A 25,442-nucleotide genomic window follows, 5' to 3' on the forward strand; every position below is an offset into this window, starting at 1 on the left:
CCCCCACCCTCTGGGACCCAGAAGCAGAACCAAAAGGGCAAAGGGAGGAGCTGGACACAGTGCCACCGGATGGTGGGGGGTGTTATTTGTGCGGGTGCCAAAGTCCAAAGGAAAGAAAAGGGAATGAACAATCGATGGACTCCGCACAAAGTTCACCTGAGTTTCTGCCTGGGCAGAGATGTCATGGGTGCTTCAAATTCTCCTCTACCCCTTGCCAATGCCAGCTTGGCAGTGGCAGGAAGTGGGAGCCCAGGGGCCTGGCATTCCCAGTACCCAGCTCTGGCTGGACAGGGCTCCTGGTGACCTCACTTCCACCAAACCAGTTGGTCCTCTCAGGCTCCACCTCTACCTTAGTGCTGAACTGCAGGTAGAGAGCTGGTGCACCTGAAGAGGCCCTGCTCCCACATTTGGCACCCTGGCGCCACCCCCTTGCTCTCCTGGGATAAAAGTTCAGCACAACAGCTCCAGTTTTGCCAGTGGCCCCTCCTGCAGCTGATCCAAACTGGGATCCTTCCGGGAAAGCCTAAACATAAGCAAAAGCGGCCACCCTGCCAGCAGTCCCAGAACCGGAGTTAGCAGTGACAATTGGGGGAGACCACTGCTCACGGTGAGCTCCCAGCTCCAGGGCTGGGCCTGGCAGAGTGCCTGCTCCCTCCCCCAACCATCTTTCCCCTCCCCCTCCAAGGTCCTCCCTCCTGCTCCCTGAAGAGCTAGCGCTTACTCCTCACATTCCTAAGAATCATAAATCCTCCTGGGTGGCAGAGCCACCCCTCTCACGACGCCTTGGCGCCTCCTCCCTATCCCCACCCCCATACATTGCCCCTAAGCGGTTGGGGCTTTCTCTTTCTTAGAAGTCACTCTGGACTTTGGGAAGACTAAGTCCAGCCCGACGAAGTTATAATAAACACAACAGGTGGCTGAGTGGCAGCGCGCAGGTGTGGGAGAGCCTCCTGGGGCCCTTCCTACACCGGGGACTCAGCACTGAAAGGGGATTGTTATTCCTCCAGCTTTTTGAGTGGGACGTACTCGCCTTCACCCTACCTTCAGTTACCACCCACAGGGGCCGTAGACAAAGTTGGCACCTCTGGGGCAGAGGGGACTTCCTTCCGCTCCGCTGCGGGCTGGGGTGGCCCAAGGGAGGGCCCCAGGAAGGAGCAGGTTTGGGTTCCGAGGGACAGGAGCCTTGGAAAAAGGCACTGAGCTCCGTTGCGCCGCCCTTCTAAATGGGCAAGGGGGCAAAGAAAGGTGCAGGCGGCAAAAGCGCTCAGACTTCCAGGCCAGTCTGGGCAGGGGGATGGAGTCACCAGAGCAGCCCCAAGCCTGCCCAGGACCTGAGGGGGCGCCGGGTCGGCGGGCGGAAGCAGTTTCCCTCTCGCCGCTAGAGCTTTAGGAGGGCTGGACGTCCGGGGTGCGTAGATCTCTTCCCCCGCCCGGACTTACCCGCTCCGGCTGGCTCTTCTCGGCCTCACGCGGTTCATTTTCGGCGCCAGTTCCCTGCCCCTCGGTGGCGGCCGGCGATTCGGCCTGTCCTGGCCCTTCCTGGGCGCGCAGCAGCTCCTCCCCGACCTGGACGCCTAGTTTTTTCAGCTGCTCGTCAGCCTCGGGGTCCACCACCAGCAGGCGCACCGCGTTGAGCGCGGCGCGGATCCGGCTCACCACCTGCTGGTGGGTTTCCTTCTCGACATTCTCGCCGTTCACCTCCACCAGCCGGTCCCCAGCCAACAGCCCCGCTTTCTCAGCGGGCGAGCCGGGTTCCACCAGCCGGATAAACTGGCCCACCTTGCCCTTCTCCCCGTGCAGGTGGAAGCCGTAGCCGTTCGGACCCTTCTCCAGGCAGCAGAGCCGGGGCAGGGGCGCCCCGGCTGCCGCATCCGCGCTCATCTCGCTCGGCGACTGCTCAGCAGCGAGAAGTGGGGTCCCGTCGGGGGCGGGAGACGCGACCGCCCAGCCTTTCTCTGCGCCCTAAGAACTGGGAGTCGAGAGGGAGAGCAGCAGGGAATCCCTGCTCAGCCCGACGGGCGGAGAGCGCAGGTGTCCCAGGGACGGAGACCGCGAACTACGAGGAACCGACGGAGGAAGGCGGACCAATCCCCGCCCGCGCGGCGTCTGAGCCTTCCAGAACCCGTCCAGCCCCTTGTCCTGGGGGCGGGGTCGCGCCGAGGGTGTGGGTTCCAGTAGGCCAATCAGGGGCCACGATCAGGGGCGCTCGGGCCGGGTGAACGACGCCGGCCAATGGGAAGGAGTATGGGCGGGGTCTGTGCTCGGTTCGGCGCCCCGCGGCGGGCGAAGAAAGAGGGCTCAGGAAGTGGAAGTGTTTGTTACCAAGTGCTGGAGTGGGGCGGGGCCCCTGTCCCCAGAGAGTGCCAGGTACCGAGAGGCCGAAGACTGCTGCTGGTTTCCCCTTTTGGCGTGGAATGAGGAGAGCTAGCCCCCTCTTTAAGCGCCCTCGTGTTGTAATGGCCTTTAGCCAAGCCTGTCTGTCGTAGCGCTGGGACGGAGGGGAGCGACAGTTGCCGGGGAAACCGCCCTCCCCACCCCCCCTGCACTGGGGCAGCGAGGACCGGCCTTCGTAAGAACTGGACACAACAGAGTTGTTTAAATAACAGTGTCTTAAGACTTACGTCTAGGGATGAGGCTCCGATACCCGCAGAAGCGACAAAACTCAGTAAAGAGTCTGAGGCTTCACGCAGCCTGAACAAGACAAACCACCCAGGGCAATGTCGCACACTGGGTCAGCTTTTGGCCAGGGAATGGGGTGAAGAGAGGCAGAATAGTCCAGGTAATCCGTCACAGGGTACACTCCACAGGGAAAGGAGCCCTGGCCTTTTTTCAACAGAGAAAGAAAAATGACTAGGACTGTAAAATAAGCCTTCCAGCTCCCTCTTGCCAGATGAGAGGCTGGTCACAGAGGCCAGGGTGAATTTACTCTGTGAGAACAATGAATGGTGATTTTGGTAAGGACATTTCCCCCAAAACGCGATAACAATCTCTTCAACGTGGTCCCTCCTCCCATGCACACCTCAAACCAACAGTGGACAAGGTGTACTTTCCAAAATACTGCAGTTTAATTATGAAAAACACAAATGCTAGAGGCCCAGAGCTGTCTACATGATTGACTCTCCTGCTGCAACCTGCCAAGGGCCAGAGAAGAGACCTGGGAGGTCAGGCTCCTCCCTGATTCGCCTGGGAGAAGCCACTGAGAGCTTCCTTATCAATTCAAGTTGGAGCCACTGAGTGCTCAGAGATCAAGATTTCTGCCTTAAAAGCAAATGCAGCAGCCTCAGAAATGTCGAGCAAGTAGTACCTCTCCACCCCTCCCTGCCCTGCCTGCAGAGCTAAAGGAAAGGTGCTTACTCTAGGTCCTGACCTGCATATTTCCTGGACACAAGAACTCCTTGCTGCCCCTCTCCCCACCCCAGGTTTACCCACATGACCTTGTTTTGCACGCACTGCATTGGTGCAAAGAAATGGGACCTTCCATTCGCTACCCTGACTCAGTAGGAGGGGAGATAAAGCAGTTTTGACCCTGGTGACTGACTATGAAGTTCAAAAAAAGGGCACATTGTTCAGGAAGGAAGGGGAGCTTGGGTTCAGGGAGCTAGACCTAAGGTTTCCTCAATTCTGCCTTCCACCTGCTCCAGGAGCCAGGGGCTTCTCTTTATCTGGTTCTTAACCCAATTGAGCTAAGTATTCTTTGAAAAAAAATAGCTGCAGGGCTGAACACCTGCCAAAAGATTGAGATGGGAAGACAAACTTTTCCTAGCTCTGACCTCAGGTGTCCAGGGGCAGAGATGGAAACCAATGAGTCAGGGATTCAGGGGGAGTGGCTCCTCTGGAATCTGAGGTCCAGAAAACAGGAACCAATGTTTCCAAGTGCTGCAATGTGCTTGTACGCTGGAGGAAAAACAGCACACCTCCAGGAGTGGGTTTAGGAAAACCAGAGGTAGCCACAGAAAAACCCTAGTCCCTTCTACGCCTGTTTGCAGCTGAGCGGGCCCCTCCTAATCTCCACAACTCTTATCTTCCCTGAGTCTTCCTTCCAGCTCCCAGCACTAGGATCCAACTTATTGGCTAAGACTGTTTCCTGGGGAGCTGGAGAAAATGAAAGCTGGAGTGAGGGTGGTGATGGGGACACTAACTACTTACCCTCACACCCCAGAAGTGCACTGGTATCCCCTGTGCTGAGCTGGAGCGGCACTACCATGTCATTGCTAGGAGGATGGCCTAGCCTCTTAGGTCCTAATCCTAAATCCAAAAAGGCAAAAGGGCCCCCAGGTCCCTCTCTCTCGGTTTTCTGGAAACCCTGGTATCTTTTTTTCTTTTTTAGTATGAAATTTTATATCATTAAGATAAAATATAAGCGGTTTACCCTCCTCCAGGACGCAGGGAAGCTATAGGAGTGCTGCGGCCTTATGGGAAGGGGCAGTGCACTGGGCCCCCCAACTCCCTCCCCATTGACTCAGCCGCCCAGAATACACCAGTCAAGGGGAGATGGCTGCAGCTCCAAGGACTTCTGGGGCCTCCTCTCAGCTTGCGGGATTCACACAAAGGAGCAGCAGCTGGAACGCTTCTTCTGAGACTCCACGTAGTCTCGGATCTGGAAGCTGGGCCCATCAGCCTGCTGCCCTGCACGGTACTTCAGCTCCCTAGAAGAGGAAGAGGAAGAGGCGAGGGGCTGGCTGAGCTGAGGGTGCAAAGTTGAGCTTTTCCCCACCCCGTTCTCCTGGCCAGGAACAAATGGAGCTCAGAATGGAAGTGGGCCCAGGGCCTGGGCCAGGGGCTAGGCACTGCTGGGTTCCCAGATGCCACCCTGCCCTGCCCAGTTCCCTTCCCTGCTCAGCTCTCACTTGGCAATGGCCAGAAAGGCTAACTCCACGTTCATGCCTGTCTTGGCGCTGGTCTCCAAGAAGGGAACTCCGTACTCCTGCCAGGGAGAAAGTGTCCTCAGGGCAGCCTCTGGCTGCCCCCACTGTTCCCCTGCCCCACTGGCAGTCACTTACCCTGGCCAGTGTCTCTCCGTCCTCCGAGCGTATCACTCTTTCACTGCTCACATCCGCCTGTCAAGCCCATGTGGGTCACTCTGAGGAAGGAAGCCTTGACCCCAGCTGGCCCTTATTTTGCCCCAGGAGCAGGCACTGCCCGCCCTCTGCTGGTGACCAGAGGGACTGTGGGCAGGTGTGATTGGCCTGGGGCCAGGGTTTCTGCCTTGTGAAAGAGTACACCCTTCTCCCAGCCCTGGGATCCCAGCCCTGGGATCTCACCCCTGGATCAGGGACGAGGGTAATTCTCCTTGGCAAAGGGTGTGGTGGAGACGCAATATCAGAGGGTTGATAGCAGTTGGGGACAACGCTTTGTAGCCTTAGCTCTTGACCCTTAAACCTGTTCTCCGTGATCTAATGGGGGCTGGTAGCTGGGCATCCCTGAATCTCTTGGGCAGCAGCTTGGGCTTTCCTGGAGGGGGCTATTTCCAAAGCTTGCAGGGGGAAGGTAGGCTAGGCAGAAGTGGCCAGACATGTCTGACCTCTGAACAGGATACTGGAAAGTCCTTTGCTGGAGGGACTTTCCCTTTGGGTGGCTGTCAGGCACAGTGGGGCTGAAGCTGAGGCAGGGGGAGAGGGGCGCAGGGTGGGCTGACCCTGCCACCTAGCCACTTACCTTGTTGCCTAGCAGCATGATCACCACATCCCTCTGGGCATACTCATGAATCTCTGTGAGCCAGGCCTGTGGGAGAGGGTGAGCTGAGCCAGGCCAAGGCTGAGGCCCAGGCCATTGTCCTCCATGGGTGCCCTGTTAAGGATTCTAAGACCACATATGAGCTCAGTGATCAAAGAACTATGATTGAGGGGCTGGGGATGTAGCTCAGTGGTAGAGCACTTGTCTAACGTGCGGCTCTGGGTTTGATTCTCAGCATGCACATGCACACGCGCGCACACACACACAGAGTACTGGTTGATTAGTGATGTCTGCCATGAGCATGGGGTTGGAGGTGGTAACATGAGTGCCATAGATTTTCCAGCATTTTTATTTTATCTTTACGTCTAATTACCCGTTTGTTCGTTAGCACACTGCCTTTGAGGTCAGGGAGCACATGAAACCTACACACTATTGTGCACAGAGCCAATATTTATTGAGCTACTGTCTCTTTCGTCTAATGTATGTTGTGAGGACATAGCCACTCTGTCTGCTTGAGTTGCACCTTGGGCTGAATGTCTGCGTAGACATTTCTGGCTGGGCTTTTCCCTGGGTCTCTGTAGATAATTGTCCAGGGTGGAGCTGGAACTGTTCTGAACACTTTGACATGAGACACACTCATGAATCATGGTCAGGACTATGCAGTGGCATGGGGCACAATGCCCTGCTTGGTCTCCGTGCCCACATGGTAATCAAATGCCCAGTCACAGTGAGGTATTTCTTGGAAGGTTGTGGGATTCCAAGACCTGCCCTGCTCTCACAGAGCAGGAAGCAGTTCTGGCCTGCATAGGCCCTGCCCTGGCTCCATAGGGGTGGGAGGGCGGGGCACCCTGGGAAGGGAGGACCTACCCTGATGTTGTCGAAGGAAGATTTGTTGGTGATATCATACAGCAGGAGCAAAGCTGGAGGGGAACAGAGATGACAGAGGAGGCTCAGGGCAGTAGCATGGGAGCTACAGAGGGGCTGGGGAAGGAGTGGAGGGCACTGGACTTACCCTGAGCATCTCGGTAGTAAGCATGTGTGACACTGCGGAACCGCTCCTGCCCTGCGGTGTCCCAGATCTAGGAAGGGGTGGAGAGGAGGTCAGGAGGAGGCAGGGCACTGGGACGGCCGGCTGGCTGGAAGGGTGCATTCTGTGGCATGAGAGCTGGCTGGGAAGAGGGGACTGTCTCCTTCTGTAGGTTCTCATAGGCTTCTGAGAACTGGACAGTGGGAGGTATTAGCTTCTCAAACCCATTGAGGGCTGGCTGTCTCTTGCCCAGCTCAGGGGTTGGGGTGTCCAATCTCCTGAGTCGCTGAAGCCCAGAAAGCTGGGGAGGAGATGGAAGAGGGAGCTAAGCTCAGCTGAAGACATTTTGAGCAGCCTGTGATAGGAGAGAGGGTGCCTGGGAACCGCTTTTTCTGCAGACATCAAACAAACAAAAGCCATTTCCTCTCATGGGCCCCACAGGAAATTACCCCAGGCTGAGGGCAAGGCTTCAGGCCTCCTGTGGTTCAGGGTGAAGAGCAAGGGCGAGCTCTTCCCTCCTCCCTTCCTCACCCAGCCTCTCTCTCTCACCTGCAGCTTCACCCGCACACCATCCACGGTCACCACCTTGTTCTGAAAGAGAAAAGTGCAGAGGGTGGAGAGGGCAGGTGAGGCTCGGTCCTGGGCTCTGCCAACATTCTGTCATGGTCCCTACAGGCAGTGTGATGGGCCTCAAAGACGTCTTCAGCCAGATCACCCATCAGAGCAGCAGGGACCCTGTCCCCAGACACCCCCTCAGTGGAAATCTCTCTTCTCACAGCACAGCCAGGACAAGGGGAGCCTGAGAATCTGCCTGGCTCTCTCCAGGCCTCAGCAGGTAGCACAGGGTGGGGCACATAAGGCTCAGCCCCAGGACTGTCAGGGAACCCTGAGAGATGAGGTGTCCGCTGGCATCTGGGGCCCTCCGAGGCTAGCCAGGGCCATCTTCCCTCTAACTACTGATACTTCTCTCAATGCAACTTCAGCACTGGGAGGAGGCACTGAGCCCTCACATGGCCCCACTTGCCAAGGCTAGACCCTTCCTCTCCTGAACTCTTTGGGTGTGTGGTGCTCCTCAACCCTGTTGCAGATTTGTACAGAAGGAAGAGGGAGGGACCTGGTGAGCTGCTGCCTCCCCACATAACCAGCCCAGCTCCTAAGATTAGTGCAGGACAATGCTTCTTGAGTACTTGAGAAAGGGTGACTAACTTTAGGCCTTACCAAAGGGGCTCAGCTCAGAGGGCAGTGAGCAAGGGGCCTGCAGGGCCAAGAAGCAGCTTACTTCATGGAGTGGGTCTGCCCTGGCCTGGGACAGCCCCCAGGAACGGAAGAGAGGAAGACTAGTCTTGTTTTTCATGCCCTGTAGGTAGGAAGGCATCAACACCGCCCAGATGCCTCTAACCTGGCCACCTCAATGGCCCTGGGGCAGCATCCCGGTGCCCTCCAGGCAGGGAGCCATAGGACTCCTAGGGAGCCAGAGTGGGCAAGGAGAGGACAGCCCCCAGCTCACTGCTTGGAGGAGGAGCCTTCAGCCACCTCACCCTGAAGTCTATGCCGACCGTGGCTATGAAGGTCCCGGACAGGAAGGCCCCATCTTTGAATTGGATCAGGAAACAGGTTTTGCCGACACCTGAGTCTCCCAGAAGCATCACCTAGGAGATGGGGCAGAGGCTGTTAATGGGCATTCAGAGGGAGCTCCCGGATTCCAGGGAGAGACACCCTGAAAGGGGGATGAGAGGAGGGGAGAGGGCCAGGGAAGGTCGTGGGCTGCGTGGAGCAGCACCTGCTTTTGGACGGTCTGCTGCCACCTTGTTGCCCTGCTTCTCCTTTCCATGCTCTGAGGGGTGACCTTCTGGGCTCTTCATCTGGTGCACATGTGGGGGTGGGGCCACAGTGCCAAGAAGGAAAGCGTTAATATCTGGGACAGGATTCCTACCAGGGGAGCCTTTCAGGACCAGCCTTTCAGGGCACCATCACTGGTTCAGCATATTCTAAAATTACAGTTGTTTGGGTTTCTTTGTGGGTCATAGCATTTATTTGGAAGCTTCTAATGAGGGTTTCTCTTTATAAAAAGGCTTGCATGAATCAAGGAAGGCTGAAATTTACCCTGAGACAGGAGACAGTTGGTCTGAAGTTCTTTCAGCCAAAACCTCCCAAGTGGGACAAATGGCTGCAAATTGGCATCCCTGGGTCACTGCAAGTGAGGAGGGAGGGAGTGTGGGGGTGGGACATGCCCACTCTCTTTGTTTCTCATCAGTGTCTGCTCATCTTCTCTAGGGGACACATAGGAGTGATGGAGGAGAACCTCAGTGCCCAGTCATTCCCTGATCTTGGAGAATAGGAGTCTAGACTTAATGCTGAAATATTCCCAGCAGCCTGGTTTGACTGCTTCGTGATGGGTTGAGCAGGGACTAGGTCTGCATGATTTTTAAGGCTCTGAACTTGATAGTGGGGCCACAAGCTTTCCTGCCGTAGGCGTGAGGTATTGGGACTATAGAACTCTGGTAGAGAGACAGGGCTGAGCAAAAGGTGATAAGGCTAGGGTTCTGGCTTGTGAAAGGTCTGTGTGTGACTTCCAGAAGATTCTCCAACCTTTCTGTAGCATGATCTCCATGGTAGGTAGAAGGAGAAGGGATCATTTCTTTGAGGTCTTTCTGAGTGTGACAATGGCTAGGGCAATAATAATATTACTGTGAACACCTAAGTCTCAGGGAAGAGTGGCCCAGGGGTGGGTACTGCCTGCCTGTGGTCCCCATTCCTTCTAATCTGGTCCAACAAACTCCTGCTAGCCTCCTCCCAGACTGTCCTGGACTCAGGCTTCTGCAACAAGCCTGGGAAGGCTGGGGCCCAACTCTTGCAGATGCCACCTGTCCAGGGGACAGACTGGAGGGCATGGGGACCCTACTCCTTGCTCCCCCAGCAGCCCCAGAGGGCAAAGGAGGGGGGTAGGGCCAGTGCCTGTGTACTTTACAGTTCACAGCTGCCTTGAGCTGATGATACAGCATCTACCCAGCCAGGCGAGTCCACCAAACATAAACATCTGCTCCGCCTTGCCACCTCCCCGGCAAACAGCCCAGCTGTCTTGTAGGGCAAAGAGGTCAGGAGGTCCACATCAGCCTGGGAGCTGGTCCTCAGCAGCTCCCCCTCCCTTGAGGGAGCAGGGGCCTGTTTCCTGCCACAGCCCACACAGGACGCCTATCTCAACGGCTCTGGGTGGGTGGCTGGCAGAGTGGCTTCCCTTGAAACCCTGGGGTGGAGGCTTAAGGCCCCCAGTGAGAGTGAGCCCTGCTGTTGGGGAGGAACCAAGACACAGAGGCAGGTTCCCTTGAAGAACTCACAGCATGATCCAGCACAGCCATCTCAACCTTGCAGAGGAAGAGAGTGAGCTTTGAGCCCGCTCAGCATCTCTTTCAAAATTCTTGATACATGCTCACTCCCAGGGCACAGATGGCGGATAAGCAGACCCTACCTGCTTCCCAGGGCACTCCTGCAGAGGGAATGGACTGCAGAGAGCTGTCTTACAGCTGTCCCAGGCCCTGGGAGTTGTGTCTAATTGCTGAGCTTTTTCTCAGGTTCTAAAATTCCCCAGGTGGGCCTGCCTGCTGGGTAGCAACAGCCTCTGGAATGAGGGGCTTGGCCCACAGCTGCCCTGAAGGAGCAAAGCAATTCTCGGAGCCTGGGGATGGGAAGGGGCAGCACTTGGGGGCTGCAGGCTGGAGACCTAAAGAACTTCAAGTCTAAGGCCTTGAAACTGTTGTCAGGTCTCTGACAAGAGCTTGACTCGAAAAGTTGCCTAGCTGCTAGCCAGGGTCTGCAGAGGTCCCCGTTTCCTGGCACTTCCTAGAAATAAGGTGCAGGTAGCCCTAACCAATGTGAGTGGAGGGCTCGATTGGTCAGAAGAAAATTGTGTTGGAGTCCGCAGGGGTGGGGGCAGTCGTTCAGTTCTCTCTCCCTTGCCGGTACCCATCCACCCGCCCAGATGCCTAGAGGCTGAGATGGTCCCAGGGGCTATGTCCTGATGCTCCCTCCCTCCTCTTGGGAGACCCAGCTGCCTGGGTTGGATTCACCTTGCCCGTGAGATCGTAGCTCGGACTGCAGGGCGGGGAGCGCTCGGCGGCCTCGTCATCCCTGGAGGCGGCGGCGCCAGGCGTGCCCGTCATGTCCCCTGACAGGAGGTGAGCTGGGGCAGGCTGGCCGGCCAGGGTGAACGCGAAGCCGCCCCGCCCCGTGCTCCACCCACTCCTTCCTCGCCTCCTCCGCGCAGCCTGGACCCTGCCAGGCTCCTCCCTCCGCCCCGCCATCCACTATATGGGGCCAGTTCGGCGCGGGCTGTCGGGCGAGGGCGAGCAGGACTACGGGGTCTGCACCGGGGGTGGGGGAGGCAGGCCCCCTGAGCAACATTAGCCTGGTTTTGTGCTCTTAGCTCAGTGGCCAAGTCCAGCTGCTGGACCAGTCTCCCCAGATCGCCAGCCTCGGGGTTAGGTTCCCCTCGAGGAGCGGGCCCGGGAGACTCCGCCTGCCTGGGAAGATCAGGTCTGGCTCGCGGACCCGCGCGGGGGTTCTCACGGTTGTGGGCAGTGCGGCCAGCAGGCGGCGCCAGAGCTCCTGCCACCTGGCGGGGCGGCTTGGAGGCTGGGGATGCCCCTGGGCGGAGCAGTGCTGCGTTGGACTGGAGGAGGCGTGCGTTCCGCCGAGAGCGCCGAGGCAGTTTCGCTTTTGCTATTGCATGCCAACCTCAACACGGTTTCCCCCGCCCTGGCTAGTGCTAGAAGTTCCATCAGTTAGTACGATCACCTCTCATTTCCTCCTGCTTTGATGGGCTGCACCCAGAGTATCCCACCATGGTTTAGACCTTCGCAGGAGGGCTTGGCAGAGCACCCTCCCAACTGGGGATCCTGAGGGCAGCGCTGGCCTTGTTCCTGTGGGGGCGTGTACCCTGGCAACGAGTAACCAAATGAATTCGTGAGGATGTTGATCATTTTGAGCAGTTTCTAGTGCATCCTAGGAACCCTGTGCTTTAGTTCCTGGTGATAGGTGAACAGTGGGTCTGGGGTTGCCCAGAGCAAGTTCAGGGGCTTGTGGCCTGGGCCAACCTTTCTCTTTCCTCTATCCCAACATTCTATATCAGGGAACAGGGTGTGTGCGCACTGCAATGGGAGGGAGGGGGCTCCTGCACTTTCTAACTTAACTTCAGGGGTATCTGGGGCAAGGGTCAGGCCTGGCTTATGGGTGTCTGTAGGCCACATAGACACCTATTATGTCTACACCAGCCTGTAGGTTTTTTGTTTGTTTTTTGGTACTGGGGATCGAACTCAGGGGCGCTGGGCCAGTGAGCACACCCCCAGCCTTATTTTGTGTTTTATTTAGAGACAGGGTCTCACTGAGTTGCTTAGCACCTTGCTCTTGCTGAGGTTGCCTTTGAACTCACGATTCTCCTGTCTTAGCCTCCCGAGCCACTGGGATTACAGGCGTGTGCCACTGCACCTGGCCGGCCAGCCTGTGGTTTTTGACATCTGAGTTATTTTATGGCAGCTGAGAAGAGCCCCGAGTGGGGACAGAGGTGATCTTATATAGAGCAAGAAGCTTGGCCACTTCTTATGGAGGTGGCTGGGATGCAACTCCTCATTGCATAGGGTGGCACTCAAACAGGGGACAGTTCATGAAGAGTAGAAGCTGCCCAGCCCCTTACAGTTGTGTGCTGCTGTTGTTACTTGGGTGCCAGAGGTTCCAGTCTATTCAATGCCAGGGGCTCCAGGACCCCAGAGGGCACACACAGGAGTCCTGCAGGGCTCAGGGTGAAGGGGGAGTGAGAAGGGGGAAGTGGTTTATATTGAAGTCCTAAATACCAGTACCCCCAAATGTGACCTTATTTGGAAACAGGGTCACTGCTGATGCTGTTAGTTAAGATCAGACATGCTGGAGCAGGTTGGTCCCTAATGTAATGTGACAGGTGTCATCAGGAGAGAAGAGACACAGGAGAAGACAGCCATGTGAAGACAGAGGCAGAGCCCGGACTCTCCCTGATGGCTCCCAGCAGTCCGGGCCAAGGAATGCCAAGGGTTGCTGGAGCCACCAGGAGCTGAGGAGAGGCAAGAAGTTTTCCCTGGAGACTTCGGAGGGCATGTGGCCCTGCTGACACCTTGATGTTGGACTTCAGCCTCCAGCTGTGTTTTGCATTGATGGCTCCACCAAGGCCCTCTTTATCCTGTGGTGAGTGGGAATGGAAAAGGTTGGACATTGGTGTGATATCCAGAAATAGCAGAGAGATAAAGTCACTGTGCTGCGTCACTGTGCCAGTTCAGGTCCACTCATCACACCGAGCCAAGAAGTCAGGAACACGGGGGAGGTACATGGGCTCTCCTTTGGGAGATACCTGTTTGGCTCACTGGGTCTGCAGCATGGGGGCAGTACATATGAGGAATGGGCTGCACACTGTCCCTTGGGGTGCTGTAATGTCCTGAGTGTATTCAAGGGTAGCCTTGAGCGAGTCAGAAGCAGGAGGGGGTCAGGGAGTTTCCGCGTGAGCCGCATAGAAGAGGGACTCACTACAGGGCGGGAGCTCTTTAGATGTGGTCTTCAGGAGAGGGTTGATCTAGAATACAACACCCAGGCCTCCTCACACCCACTCTGATGCTGTGTATGCCCGTGGCAGCCAGTGTCTCCCCAACATACACCCCTCACAACAACACCCCACAAATACTACAAACTCATATGCTTCCCACAAACACACACTCTCCATATCATACCACACAAAGCACATACGTTTTGTATCCATCTGTAAACCCATGGCTTGTGCTATGACACACCCCTCATATGGTAGGACACACACAAGGCCCTCTTTATCCTGGGTCTTACACAATGCACGTGTCCCTCCCACATGCTTCACTTCTCCCCACACATGTATCTCTCTTCACCCCAGACATGCACACACCCTGTCTCCGTTCACACCCTGCCATCAACGCACACATCCCATCTCTACACAGACACGTCCTTCAAACCCACCTTCTGTCATCAGGACATGATATGCACGTATCACTTCCAAACGGAATACCCCACAAGTTGCCCCCAACTCTTGTCATCACCCCCAGATCTGAAATGCATATACATCATCCCTGCCCTCCTGCACCATGGGTCACACCTGCCCCTGTCACATAGCACTCCTGGGAGAGAAGGTGCCGAGGGACACAGGAACCCCTCCTGCTCATTCACAGGTGGCCTCTGTGATCAGCCAAGGCCATCTGGAGAGACTTCGTGACATCCAGGTAGACGGAAGAAACACCAGCGCTGGGGAGCAGTGTAGCCCAGCAGGCTTGGGATGTACAGGGGACACCAGACCAGAGACTGGAGGGACAAGGCCTGAACTCAGGTTCTGCAAATGGTGGCACAGGGACCACCTGACCAGAGGCCCCAGGTGCACATCAGGATGCTGACTCTGGGTCCCCATCTGGTTTTGCCGAATCAGATGTCTGTGGGTGGCTCTGCTTGGAGCCTGCCTTTAAGTACACTGAACAAGGGTTTGGAAACCACGGCCTAGACTCTGTGACAGCTGCACCAGCAGGTGAAGGGTGCGGCGTTTTTTGGAAGGCAGCAGTGAACCACTGAAGTTTCAGGTGGGAGAGGAGCAGAGCAGGGCTTTTGGAAGATGAATTTTGCAGCAGGACTCGAGAGTCTGGAGAAACTGGGGTAAGATATAAGGGAGAACTGACCTGGGGTGGGACAGGGACGGCTGTACGGCTCACGGGTGAACTCCATTGACATCAGCCCCTGGGAGCAAACTCACCAGCAGGACTCTGTAGTGAGCTCGGCGGAGTTGGTGCTGCAGGACTCGGGGAGGACCCGGATTTGAGGGGTGCCTACACAGGACGTGCACAGGCCCCGCCTCCGGAAGGCAGGGGGCCTGTTAGTTTCTGGGATGAGGGCATGTCCCAGTTGGCCACCCCACTCCCGTATTTGTCCCCTATCCCTCCCCTGTTGCCCGGGCTGCACTCAGTCCCCTTGACTACTAGGACCTAGGTGGCCCCTTCTGCCTCAGACGTCTCCACACTGGAGTTCTGGGTATAGCCAGGCCCAGGCCCTGGGCACTCGGATTTGCCAGCTCTGTGTGGTATTTAGAATCTCCGTGTGAATGACCGATGGGTAAACACGGGCCTTGTAGCCTGGCTCTCCAGGGACCCCAGGTGACTGATATTTTAAAGAGACCCCAAACTCTCCCAGCCTCTTCCCCAGCAGGATGGGTGCGACCAGCTCTGTGTCAATATCCAGCTGTTCTAAGCACAGGGATGGACAGGGAAGGAACGGAGGACGCCAGGCGCTGGACAGAGGGGCGGGAAGAGAGCCTCGGCGACGCTGCGGCACTCAGAGCTGGAGCTCTCTTCGTGTCAACTGGGGGGTTGTGGCTAGGTCCCTTCAAGCGTCCTCTGTGTGGTTCCTGTCACAGGCTGTTGCCTTCCCTGCCGTCACCTTTGGGAGTTCCCCTGGGCTCAGGTCCCAGCTGTGTCCCCGTTTGTGGCTCTAGGTCATGCCCTTGGTACAGGTGTCCCTCAGTGTCAAGGGCACCCGTTGGGTTGCTCAACGGCGCCAGGTGGATGCCGGGGAGGTGGAAGGCCCCCAGGAGAGCGGGGGAGCCCCCTGCCCGGCTCAGGCCGTGTGGGTCCCTCAGTCTGACCACATGCAATTTCCTTCTGCCTCACGCTTCTCGTCAAGCTAATGGCAAAACGCAGAGGTCTCACCCCTGTGGTCTGAGTGCGAGTCGGGGTTTGCGGGCCACACCTGCGTCAACTCACACCCCACCCTCCCAGACAGGCAGAAGGAAGGGCGAGGTGTGGGTGTGACCGCAAGGGTGGACTGAGTGTGGCTGGGTGGACAGCGTGGAGCATCAGGGCATCGGCCCTCTTCCTGGCAGCCGGGTCCACGGCCTCAGGGATTGCCAGGGCAGCCTTGGCCTCGTGGGACTCAGCCCTGCTCGACCCAGCCTGCCCTGGCCCCAGTCTCAGGGCCACTGGGTACTCGGTCTCAGGACAGAGTCCAGGCCAGCTCTCCCTTATCACCCGCTCCTGGATGGCCACCTGAAGCCATGTGCAGACTGGATCTATGAGACCAATGGACAAGCCCAATTTCTGGTTCCCCTTCTCTCTTCCCACCAGCATGGCCGGCTGCGTCCCAGCCCTGAGCGTGGCCTCCAGGGCCTGATTTGTCCAGGGGCTGGCAGACTTGCATGTTGTCCAGGAGACGACATCTGCTCTTCCTGTGTCCAGAGCGCTAGGATTCTTGGAGCCAACAGTGTGAGCGGGAGGGAGCCCTGGGCCCGGTCCTCCCAGGACCTTAAGGGAACTCGAGAGCTGCTGTGGCTGTGTTAATGCCAGGAGGAGAGGACGAAGGTGCCCATGGAGGGGCTTGAGAGGACCCCCCCAGCCAGAGCTGCCCAGCACGCTGTGCCCAGTAGAGGCAGAGGGCTGAACCGGAGGTCCCTGGGCGTCTTCACTGTGCCCTGGTTTTGCCCTTCCTTTGCCTTTCCAGATCCATCATGGCTGGGGGCTAACCTGGGCAAGCTACACCAAGATAGCCTTTGCTTTCTGCTCCGGGTTCTGATGAGCCAAGGGGGAGCCCCAGAAGGAGGTGCAGGAGCAGAGGAGAACTGGGGAGCAGGGAGAGTTGTCTCCCTGGCTACATCCTGGGGGGGGTCCCACAGGCCCATGAGTCCCTCTGGTGAAGGTCACACAGCTCCTGCCAGGTGGCCTGCCCAGCAGCCCTCCTTGTCTTCTGGTGCCCCGTAGGCTCATGGTGGAATGCACTCCCACCCCCACACCACCCGAGGACACTGCCCCTCCCTCTTGGTCACCACCACTTGCCTGCACCTTGAGAAACAGTCTTTTCATTCAGTCTCCTTGAACAGCCCCACACGAGTGCCCACCAGTTTCTGTCTGGCACCCTGATTGACACATAGAGACCCACAGCCCACGCCCAGACCCCGCAGCGCCAACGAGTGCTTACTGTGAATCCGATGCCCACGGTGGCTGAGAAGGAGCCCGGAATGAACTTGCCCTGGTCAAACTGGACCAGCAGAGATGTCTTCCCCACACCGCTGTCGCCCACCAGGATGGTCTGAAAGGGAGCAAAAGAGAGGGCTGAGGGCTGCAATGGGGGTATGGCCGGCAAGAACTGGTTCCTTGTAGACAGACAGACAGACAGACACACACACACACACACTTAATTTTCCATTGAAGTCACTGAAAAATGCACAAAGACTAGAAGAAATCACATCCCAGCCCACATTCAGGAACGGCCTAGGTGACCATGAGAACATGCTCATGACGTCCAACATGGGGCCATATGTGACTCTGGGTCTCTACTGCTATGCTGAGGCCCAACACTGCCATGTACCCTGAGGCCACACTTCCCACGGGCCTTTCCCAGGCCAGCAGCTGTGGCAGGCCTGTTCCTGGAGACAGGGACTCCTCTACAGGAGGCTTCAGCTTCAGCTCGGGGACCCCTCACATGGTATCCAGCCTGCATGGTGGCCTAAGGCTCCCCGGGGCTCCAGGCTCCCTGGTTCCTTCCCCATTTCCCTAGGTGGTTCCCCTGATAAAAATCCTTGCACATTTCATTCCCTTTTGGCATCCGCTCCTGGGAAGACCAGAGCTAACACAATGCCCATGGATCTGCCGCATGTGCTACCCCAGGAAAAGCAAAAACAGATCAGTCTGTGAAATAAAGCAAAATCAAGATGTCTGGTGTGTGCCTTGGGAGGAGTTCTCAGTGGGCCCTGTAACAAGGCGTGGAGAGGAGCACATTTAGAGGAAGCAGATTTGGAGGAAGAGGAGAAAGGCTACTCTCTTTTGGGAAGAGGAGGGGTGAGAATTCACACAGAAACTCGGGTGAAATATTTGAAAGAAGGATCATAAGCAACAGAAAAGAAATACATGTCACCCAGAGGCTGCACCACCAGGCTCTCCGTGAAGGGATGAGCCGTGGGGTAGGGAAACGCCTTGGTTTCAAGGTGGGCGGTGGTGGCTTTCCAAAGGCAGACACTGGAGTCGTTGGAAAGGTGGGGCAGATGCAAACTTTTAGCTGGACTTGCAAATACCTCGAGGCAAAAAGACTGTCAGCCTTGTGAGCAAGGTCCACGTCCCCAGCTACTGCAGGACTCTGACCGTGCAGGTAGGAAGTAGGCATGGAGGCTGGCCGAACACCATGTGGACTTTCCACGTCCCCTCACTATGTTCCTCTGCCCCCACCTCCCAAACCACATTCTGTCCAGCTTTCATTTCCTCCTGGGTTAAAGACATCATTTGTTTGCTATGAACAGTGAACAGTGGCCTGATTGATTTACATCTCAAATCTAACTTCCTCCAGCTTTAAGAAGTGTTTCCTAGAGAGAATATTCTAGAAGGTGAGGAATAAGCCCACATGTGCCCGCTGCATTGGCTTCCTAGAGGACATAGCAGATTCTCACTTTCCCCCTTTATCCTTTCCTTGGCAGGGTGAGAAGTTCCCATCCTTTTTTCTGTCATCCTAGAAGCAGACTCTTTGCTGGCTGGTGAGGCCCAGGGAGGCGCCCAGGGCTCCGCACTCCAGCTCAGCTGACTCCGGCTCGGAGCAGGGGCAGGGGCAGGGTGATGCTCTCATAGGGGTCTGTTAAGCAGCATCAGGAAGGTGTGGCAGCAGCTCCCGGAGTTTTTAATCTGGGCCACCACGGACGGAAAGCGCAGAGCTGGTCAATCTACAAGCATCTCTGAATTATTTCTCCCTAAATCCAGGACCTCCCTTCCATCTGTCCCCTTTCCAGATTTTTCTGTGCTTTCCCCCTTCCAAGAGCATTTACAAAACATTAATTAATTAGAAGTCAGTTAGTCATGTTTCTGACGGAAGCCTCTGTGTCATCTTTGCCATGATCTGGACGAGTGTCGAGTTAGCTCTTCTTAAGTCATTTTGTCATGTCTGCATTTGTGTCTCCTCCACTTCCAAAGGGGACTAGAGGTCATTTAAGACAAAACCCACATGTATTAAGGGCAGAAAAAAAAAGTGCACAAAGACAAAGGGGGTGTGTGGATGAGTGGCGAGGGGTGTCTGGGGGGCACATCTCCCACCCAGGGCCATGTGGCTGCTCATGACTGCATTTGAGAAGTACATTTGATTCTAGGTTTCCTGGTGGTGAGGACAACATAGGAAACCACTCGGGGTCTGTGGGGCTTGTGTGACAAAGAATGCCTGAGTTCTTTTGACCCACGGCATGTGACACCAAGCGATAGGTAGACTCCTATGTAAGGGGCCCCGAGTAACAAGATGGGCACTTGCCACTCTGCAGCAGATGCGAAGCTGTGACCTTGGTTGAATCAGAGGCCTCACGGTAAATCACACGACAGCAGAGACCTAGCCGTGGGCTAAGGCCAAGGGTGCGGCCCCCCTGCCCTCCGTCTTTCAGGGCGGTGTTTAGAGCACCTTGGTGAATGGGTGTTTCCTCCTGCAGTTGGCTGTGAGTGACCTTAACCAGGCAGGACATTCAGATGCCACCCAGGAGAAAGATCACAGAAATAAAAAATGTTCTGATGGCTAGACAGTAACAGAAATCAAAGTCAAAGACAAGTGAAGTGGGAAAAATATTTGTTGGACATATGACAGACCAGACTGGACCATCCTGCCCGCAGGAAGAACTCTCAGGAGAAAAGCTCAAGAAACAAATTAACAAAGAATGCGAACAGGTGTGTTTCCTGGGCATGTGTTCGTGGGCAGTCCTGTGGGCTCACTTGGCTGCAGTCAGTCCACCCAACACGACTCTAGGTGCTGTGAAGGCATTTCATCCATGTGGTTAGCATCTACAGACTGTTGACTTTAAGTCTTCAATAACCTAGGTGGGCCTCGACTGATCAATTGAAGGACTCCTGAAGTCTCTCAGGGGAAGAAGAAATGCTGCACCGTCAGCTCCTTCCTGAGAGTTTCTGGATTTCTGGTCATCTCTGTAGAATTTGGACTTGCCAGACTCTATGATTTGTTCATTGGAACATGTCTCTCTCTCTCTGATATTGATCAGTATGCATTATACATATGTATATATCCATACGTCCTGCCAATGCTGTTTCTCTGGAGAACCTTAACTGATACAATGGGATAATACAGCAGTTTGATGAAACGTTGAGAATGGGCAGGATTGGCTTAGGTTTGAGGAGCAGCCCCTCACCCACACGCCAGCAAGCACATGAACCTTTTGGGAGAGAAACTGATGATATCACAGTTGCCGATGCAAATTCCTTTGGTTTTCCTTGCAAAAGAACTCATGAGGATGGGTGTGGCATCCATGCTCACTGTAGCATTCCTAAGAAAAATAATTCAGCAGGTGGGGAAGGGAGGAAGAAATTCTAGGATATATACCATGCGGTGCAGGAAAAATGGCAATAAGAATGGGGCACTTAACCACCAAGCCACTTAGTGTACTATTTGGGAGAAACTGTCATTCAGGGAATGAAACCTGGCAGGAATATTCTGAAGTCTATGCAAACTTGTTTGGGGGAGACTTTAGTGCCCAACAGGGTTCACTTGGAAGCTCTGGGGGTGATAGGTGGGAATAGAGAAAAGATTTTATTCTTCATTTTGTCTTATTTTCATTTTATTTTTCACAACCATTTTCTTGCATTATCTTTCTTTTTAAGTATTTACTGGGAAAGTGTTAAATAGAAAAAAAAGTATTTTAGAGTTGACATTATCAATCATGTGTTTTTTCCTTTAAAAAAATAGACTATTCTGAGTACAGCAGTGCATGCCTAGAGTCCCAGCTACCATGGAGGCTGAGGTAGGAGGATAGCAATTTTGAGCCCAGCCTCAGCAACTTAGACTCTGTTTCAAAATAAAATAAAAAATGGCTGGGAATGTAGCTCAGTGGTAGAGTGCCGCTGGGTTCAATTCCCACTACCAAAACAAACAAAACAACTTTAGTTTTTAGAGTAGTTTTAGACTGAACAGAAGGTACTGAGATTTCCCGCACGTGTGTAGCCTCCTAAAGTATTAATACCTCCCCCTGCCACGTTTCCTTTCTATGTTTTTCCTGAAGCCCTAGGAAAAGTCATAATTCTCTTGGGGAGGTAAATTCATACATGGCTGACCCTTATTGAACCTGGACTAAACAGATGGCTTTTCCACAGGAGAATGGGAGCCTGGTCATGGGGACACACCCACTGTTGACAGAAGCCGTCTCTCTGAGGTGGGGCTGGCAGCGGTCCCCAAGCACTTTGGGCTCATCTGGATTCTGTCATTCCGCCATGAACGTGTCACTTTTGTGACTGGAAAATAGTCTGTGGAGGTGCGTTGTGGGTGAGGGAGGGGGCAACGCCATCCGTAGCCTGACTCTCCTTGAACAAATGGTGGTTTTATTTCTCCAAATAAATTGAGCCCATTAATTTGTGCTTTAAAAACGATCAGGGCTGGGGCTGGGCTCAGTGGCCGAGCGCTTGCCTAGCGTGTGTGAGGCCCTGGGTCCATTCTCAGCATTGCATATAAATAAATAAATAATACAAGTCCAAGAACAACCAAAAAAAAAAAAAGATCAAACTCCCTGCCAGGCGTGACGGCGCACACCTGTAATCCCAGCGGCTCCGAGGCTGAGGTGGGAGATCTCGAGTTCGAAGCCAGCCTCAGCAACATAGTGAGGTGCTAAGCAACTAGTGAGACCCTGTCTCTAAATGAAATACAAAATAGGGCTGGGGATGTGGCTCAGTGGTCGAGTGCCCCCGAGTTCGCTTCCTGGTGCCAAAAAACAAAACAGAACAAAGCTGAGGAGCAGGTGACGAAGCTGGCAGGTGCTCTCTTCTGAAAATCAAGAGCCCTTTCAACTTCTAACCCTGCAGAGGATCAGCCCACCATCTCATCCCTGCAGGCCGCGGTAACAGAACACCACAGTCTGGGCAGTTTACAAACAGAAATTTACTTCTCAGAGTTCTGGAGACTTGGAAAGTCAGGCCTGAGCAGAGCCAGTGTGTGGCAAGGGCCACTTCCTCATAGTGCCTTCTGGCCATGTCCTCACATGGGGCAAGGCAGCTCTGGGGGCCCTCAGTCCCAAGGGCGGCCCCTCACAACCTAGTCACCTCCTAATACATGGTGCCGGGACCAGGTTTCAACAGACAGCTTCGTGGGGGATACAGACATTCAGCCCGTAGCACCTGCTCCTGGAAAATCAGCTTGACCTCTGCCTGACTTCCCAGGGCTGAGGCCAAGATGGCAGAAAGGGACATTAGATTTGGAAAGCGTTCGAGGTTGGTGCTGTGTCTTATTGGTTTTGTTAGTTTGTGATAAAACATCCTTTCATTTTGGGGAACTTGTTTCAAAAGCAACCTTGGTGTGAGCACTCTGATGTTAACCAGGTCCAAGATTCTCTATCTTACTAACTCTTTGATATCAGGGTCCCTCTTCATTTTTAGCACCAGATAGGACCAAAGAGCTTCTCTCTCTCTGTGTCTCTTTCTTCTTCTCCAACTTTCTTCTCCCTCCCGTACTTATATGGGCCAGACCTGGTTCGAATCTTCACTCTGCTACTTCATAGCTAGTTGCTTGCTTGGATTAATTACCTGCTCGCTGAGCCTCAGTTTCTTTATCTGAAAAATGGGAATAACATCACCTGTCCTCTAGATTTGCAGTGAGGATTCAGTGTGATAATTATGTAAAATACAGAACATAACACAAGTGGGTAGAGAAGATGAAGTACGGCAGGTCCGAGGGGAATCAAGAAGCTTCAGGAATGGGTGCTGGAGTAGTTACGGTTTGTGGCTGGTTCTTAGGTGCTACAGAGTGTCTCAGTGGGCTCTCAGAGCCAGGGGGAGAATGGCAATGCCGTACACAGAGTGCATCCATTCATTTATTCTCTGCCAGTGTTTATTGAGTACCTACTGTGTGCCAGGTGCAGATCTAGCAACTAGCAACACAGTCCAGAGTGAGAGAGACTCCACCAAACCAGCCCTGTTGGTACAGAAGCTGCCCCCACCTGTGAAGTTGAGTCCAAAAAGATCAGGTGTATCTGCAAATTCATGAGACCGAGAAGAATGTGTCCCTGGATGCATCTCCACCAGACAGAACTGTGTGTTAAAGCCAGACATAGCTTTTCCCTTCTTCTTGATGTTTATTTCACAGGGCATCTTTCCCCAGAGTAGACAGTGTCATGTGTGATGGAAATCTGTTGATTATTGAGTGACATAGTGTATACAACACATTGGTGCCCCCTTCCGATTTCTGGAATCACCCATGCATTTCTACAGGAAGAGATAAAAGATGAGCGAGGCTGGGCATGGTGGCTCGCACCTGTCATCCCAGTGGCTCAGGAGGCTGAGACGGGAGGATCTCAAGTTCAAAGCCAGCTCAGCAACTTAGTGAGGCCCTAAGCTACTTAGCAAGACCCTGTCTCTAAATAAAATATAAAAAAGGGCTGGGGATGTGGCTCAGTGGGTTCAATCACTTGGTTAAATCTCATTTCTTGATTCAAAGGGGAATCCTCCCTGGGGAGGCTGGGTCTTGGGGGAGCAGGATCAGAGGGTCTGGCCATAGGCCGGGCTCCTGGCAGACTACTCTCTTCACCCCTTGCTGAACATGCCCACGAAAGGAAAGGTTATTCCATGACTCTCATGCATCTGTCCCCTTGTCTCCAGGGCCTTCCCAGCCCATGTGACTCCTGGTCATTCCCCTGGAAGCCAGTGGCTCTCCTGGTGCAGAAGCCGGTGTCTCCCATGTACTGTGTGGTGACGGGTGCTGGGGGCTGAAGGCCTGCAGAGCCCTGCCCCGGGTTTCTGACCCGACCTTATGGTCTGGAGATATGTAAAGCGAGAGGCTGACTCTGGCCACATCCTGAAAAACCAGGGCTTATCAGCTGCCGAGTTTCAGTGCCAATAACTCACCTACACTGCCTGTCTGCTGAGGGTAGGAGGGGGACGTCCCTGTCAGGATGCCACAGGGTGTGTATAACACATACCCAAAGTGGCTCCAGGTGCGAAGTATGGGAAAGGCCTGGCCTTTTCATGAGCACCCAGGGCTTGCGGGGGTGCTGATGGGGGAGGGAAGGTGGGGAACACGTGGGATCGGAATGAAGGGAGCAAGACAGGCCAAGCCGGGTGCACTGACTGACTCCTTCCTTCCTTCCTTCCTTCCTTCCTTCCTTCTTTCCTTCTTTCCTTTGACGGACGGTCACTGTCAGGTGGAGGAGGGAGTGGGGGGTGACAGGTGTAAGTAATGGCTGGTTTCTTGGGCCAGGAGCTCTGGTACCCCGGTGAGATTTTGGAGGATTCAGGTTGAGTCAGGAGTCACAGATCTCAGCTGGTGGCTTCCATAAGGACGCATAGCGTCTTTTCCACTGGGCTAACATCCTCACTCCCGTCTCCCAACTCTTTGACACCATTTCCTTGTAGTCTGGGTCTGGACCCCTCCTCAGCCTCCTTCCTCCTCATTCCCACTTCTAGTCTACGGCTCTCCTCTGGCTTTGACCTAGCCCCACCCCTGCCCCAAATGCTGTTGAACTCCAGGCCTTCGGGGTTCTCAAAAACCCAGCCACACCTGAAATCCCAGGTCTAGGGCCTTCTGTCCATCAGCCTTGACTCTCCAAGGCCCCTCTGTGGAGCTGGGTCCCCTGCCCCACCTTTTCTCCAGAGGAGGAGGGGAGGAGAAGAGTAGGGCTGGCCAGACCCAGTGGCTCCCTGTCTGCAGATGTCTACCAGGTAGAGAAGGAGGCTGGGTTCTCTTTTTAGGGTCCTCCCTGCCCCCGTGACTCTTGGCAGTGGTGGTATTTCTCAAAAGCTTTTCACGATGACTAGAACTTCTTGCATTGTAATTGCTCTGAAATTTCACCCTGTTCACCTCCTTCCTCTTTTATTCTGTTCACCAGTGGGAAGTGGGCCGAGGGAGGAAGTGCCGGGCGAGATGAGAGAAGGCAGAGAGCAGGAGATGGAGTCCAGCGTGTAGCAGGTCCTTGTGACAGGCTCCACCGAGGGGGACCCGAGGGAAGAAAAAAATGCACCTGCTGTGGCTCTTTCCCGTCCTCCTCTGGCTCCCAGGTGAGTGGACCAGGTCTGTGTGTGTGGGGGGAAGGCTTAACTGGCCAGAGGAAGCAGCTGGCAGAGGGACCATGGAGCCCAGCAGGAAGGTGTGAGCCTCTGGGGTTTTATTTTCTCACGCCCCCAATGTTTTGGCACCTACAGTTGCCAAGGCCGAACTGACCCCTTCATCATGAGCCTAGCCCAGGGGGGATCCCTGGCCACTCGGGGGCTGTTCCTGTTGAAAATGGACAGCAGGTGGCCAGAGCCTGCGCAGGATGGGGAGAAGCATGGGCGCTCTGGTTCCCGGGGCGGGGGTGGGCTGGAGAACCGCTGCCTCTGGCCTGGACTGTCGCCTTCCTTCTGAATGTGCTCTGAGAGGGAATGGCTCGGCGAAGATGGGAGGTGGAGGGGGTTTGTAGGAAGGAAAGAGGGCATTTTGCGGGACAGAAGGGAGAGGAGATTCCAGGCATCTGGGTAAGAAGGAAATAATCGGGCTGGGGGTGTGGCTCAAGCGGTAGCGCGCTCGCCTGGCATGCGTGCGGCCGGGTTCCATCCTCAGCACCACATACCAACAAAGATGTTGTGTCCGCCGAAAACTAAAAAATAGATATTAAAATTCTCTCTCTCTCTCTAAAAAAAGAAAGAAAGAAAGAAAGAAATAATAGAAGTCGCTGAGGGCCTGAGGGTCAAGAGGTGGGATGGAGAGGAAGGGAGGGCTGGGATTGGGCCAGGCAGAGGGTCGTGGG

At 55.0% G+C, this 25,442-nt stretch overlaps 3 protein-coding genes across 16 annotated transcripts in view; 1 reads left to right on the forward strand and 2 right to left on the reverse strand.

Annotated features, from left to right (window-relative positions):
* Slc9a3r1 (SLC9A3 regulator 1) overlaps window positions 1–2,122 on the reverse strand; it is a 16,840-nt gene extending 14,718 nt beyond the window's left edge. Inside the window, exon 1 of the mRNA XM_015504229.2 lies at window positions 1,441–2,122. Coding sequence (XP_015359715.1) covers window positions 1,441–1,881 — 441 coding nt within the window. The 5' untranslated portion in view covers window positions 1,882–2,122. The remainder of the gene's footprint in view (window positions 1–1,440) is intronic.
* Window positions 2,123–3,043: 921 nt separating this feature from the next.
* The window catches only part of Rab37 (RAB37, member RAS oncogene family), a 57,948-nt gene continuing 35,549 nt past the window's right edge, over window positions 3,044–25,442 (reverse strand). Inside the window, exons 1-9 of one of the 11 annotated variants that reach the window (XM_048797910.1) lie at window positions 10,765–10,924; window positions 8,481–8,562; window positions 8,239–8,349; window positions 7,250–7,291; window positions 6,686–6,752; window positions 6,541–6,593; window positions 5,656–5,721; window positions 4,848–5,057; window positions 3,044–4,646 (exon numbers count right to left, since the gene is read on the reverse strand). In XM_048797910.1, coding sequence (XP_048653867.1) covers window positions 4,614–4,646; window positions 4,848–5,057; window positions 5,656–5,721; window positions 6,541–6,593; window positions 6,686–6,752; window positions 7,250–7,291; window positions 8,239–8,349; window positions 8,481–8,531 — 633 coding nt within the window. In that variant the 5' untranslated portion in view covers window positions 8,532–8,562; window positions 10,765–10,924 and the 3' untranslated portion in view covers window positions 3,044–4,613. The other 10 variants (XM_015504232.2, XM_015504233.2, XM_048797914.1 and 7 more) reach the window with 10 other exon arrangements.
* Cd300lf (CD300 molecule like family member f) overlaps window positions 23,603–25,442 on the forward strand; it is a 108,302-nt gene continuing 106,462 nt past the window's right edge. For 3 of the 4 annotated variants that reach the window (XM_015504230.2, XM_048797902.1, XM_048797903.1), the window contains exon 1: window positions 24,546–24,714. In XM_015504230.2, coding sequence (XP_015359716.1) covers window positions 24,672–24,714 — 43 coding nt within the window. In that variant the 5' untranslated portion in view covers window positions 24,546–24,671. Of the gene's footprint in view, window positions 23,623–24,545; window positions 24,715–25,442 lie in introns of those variants that run through there. The other variant, XM_048797901.1, reaches the window with a different exon arrangement.

This window comes from Marmota marmota, unplaced genomic scaffold (genome assembly GCF_001458135.2).
Source record: "Marmota marmota marmota unplaced genomic scaffold, marMar, whole genome shotgun sequence".
Taxonomy (NCBI): domain Eukaryota; kingdom Metazoa; phylum Chordata; class Mammalia; order Rodentia; family Sciuridae; genus Marmota; species Marmota marmota.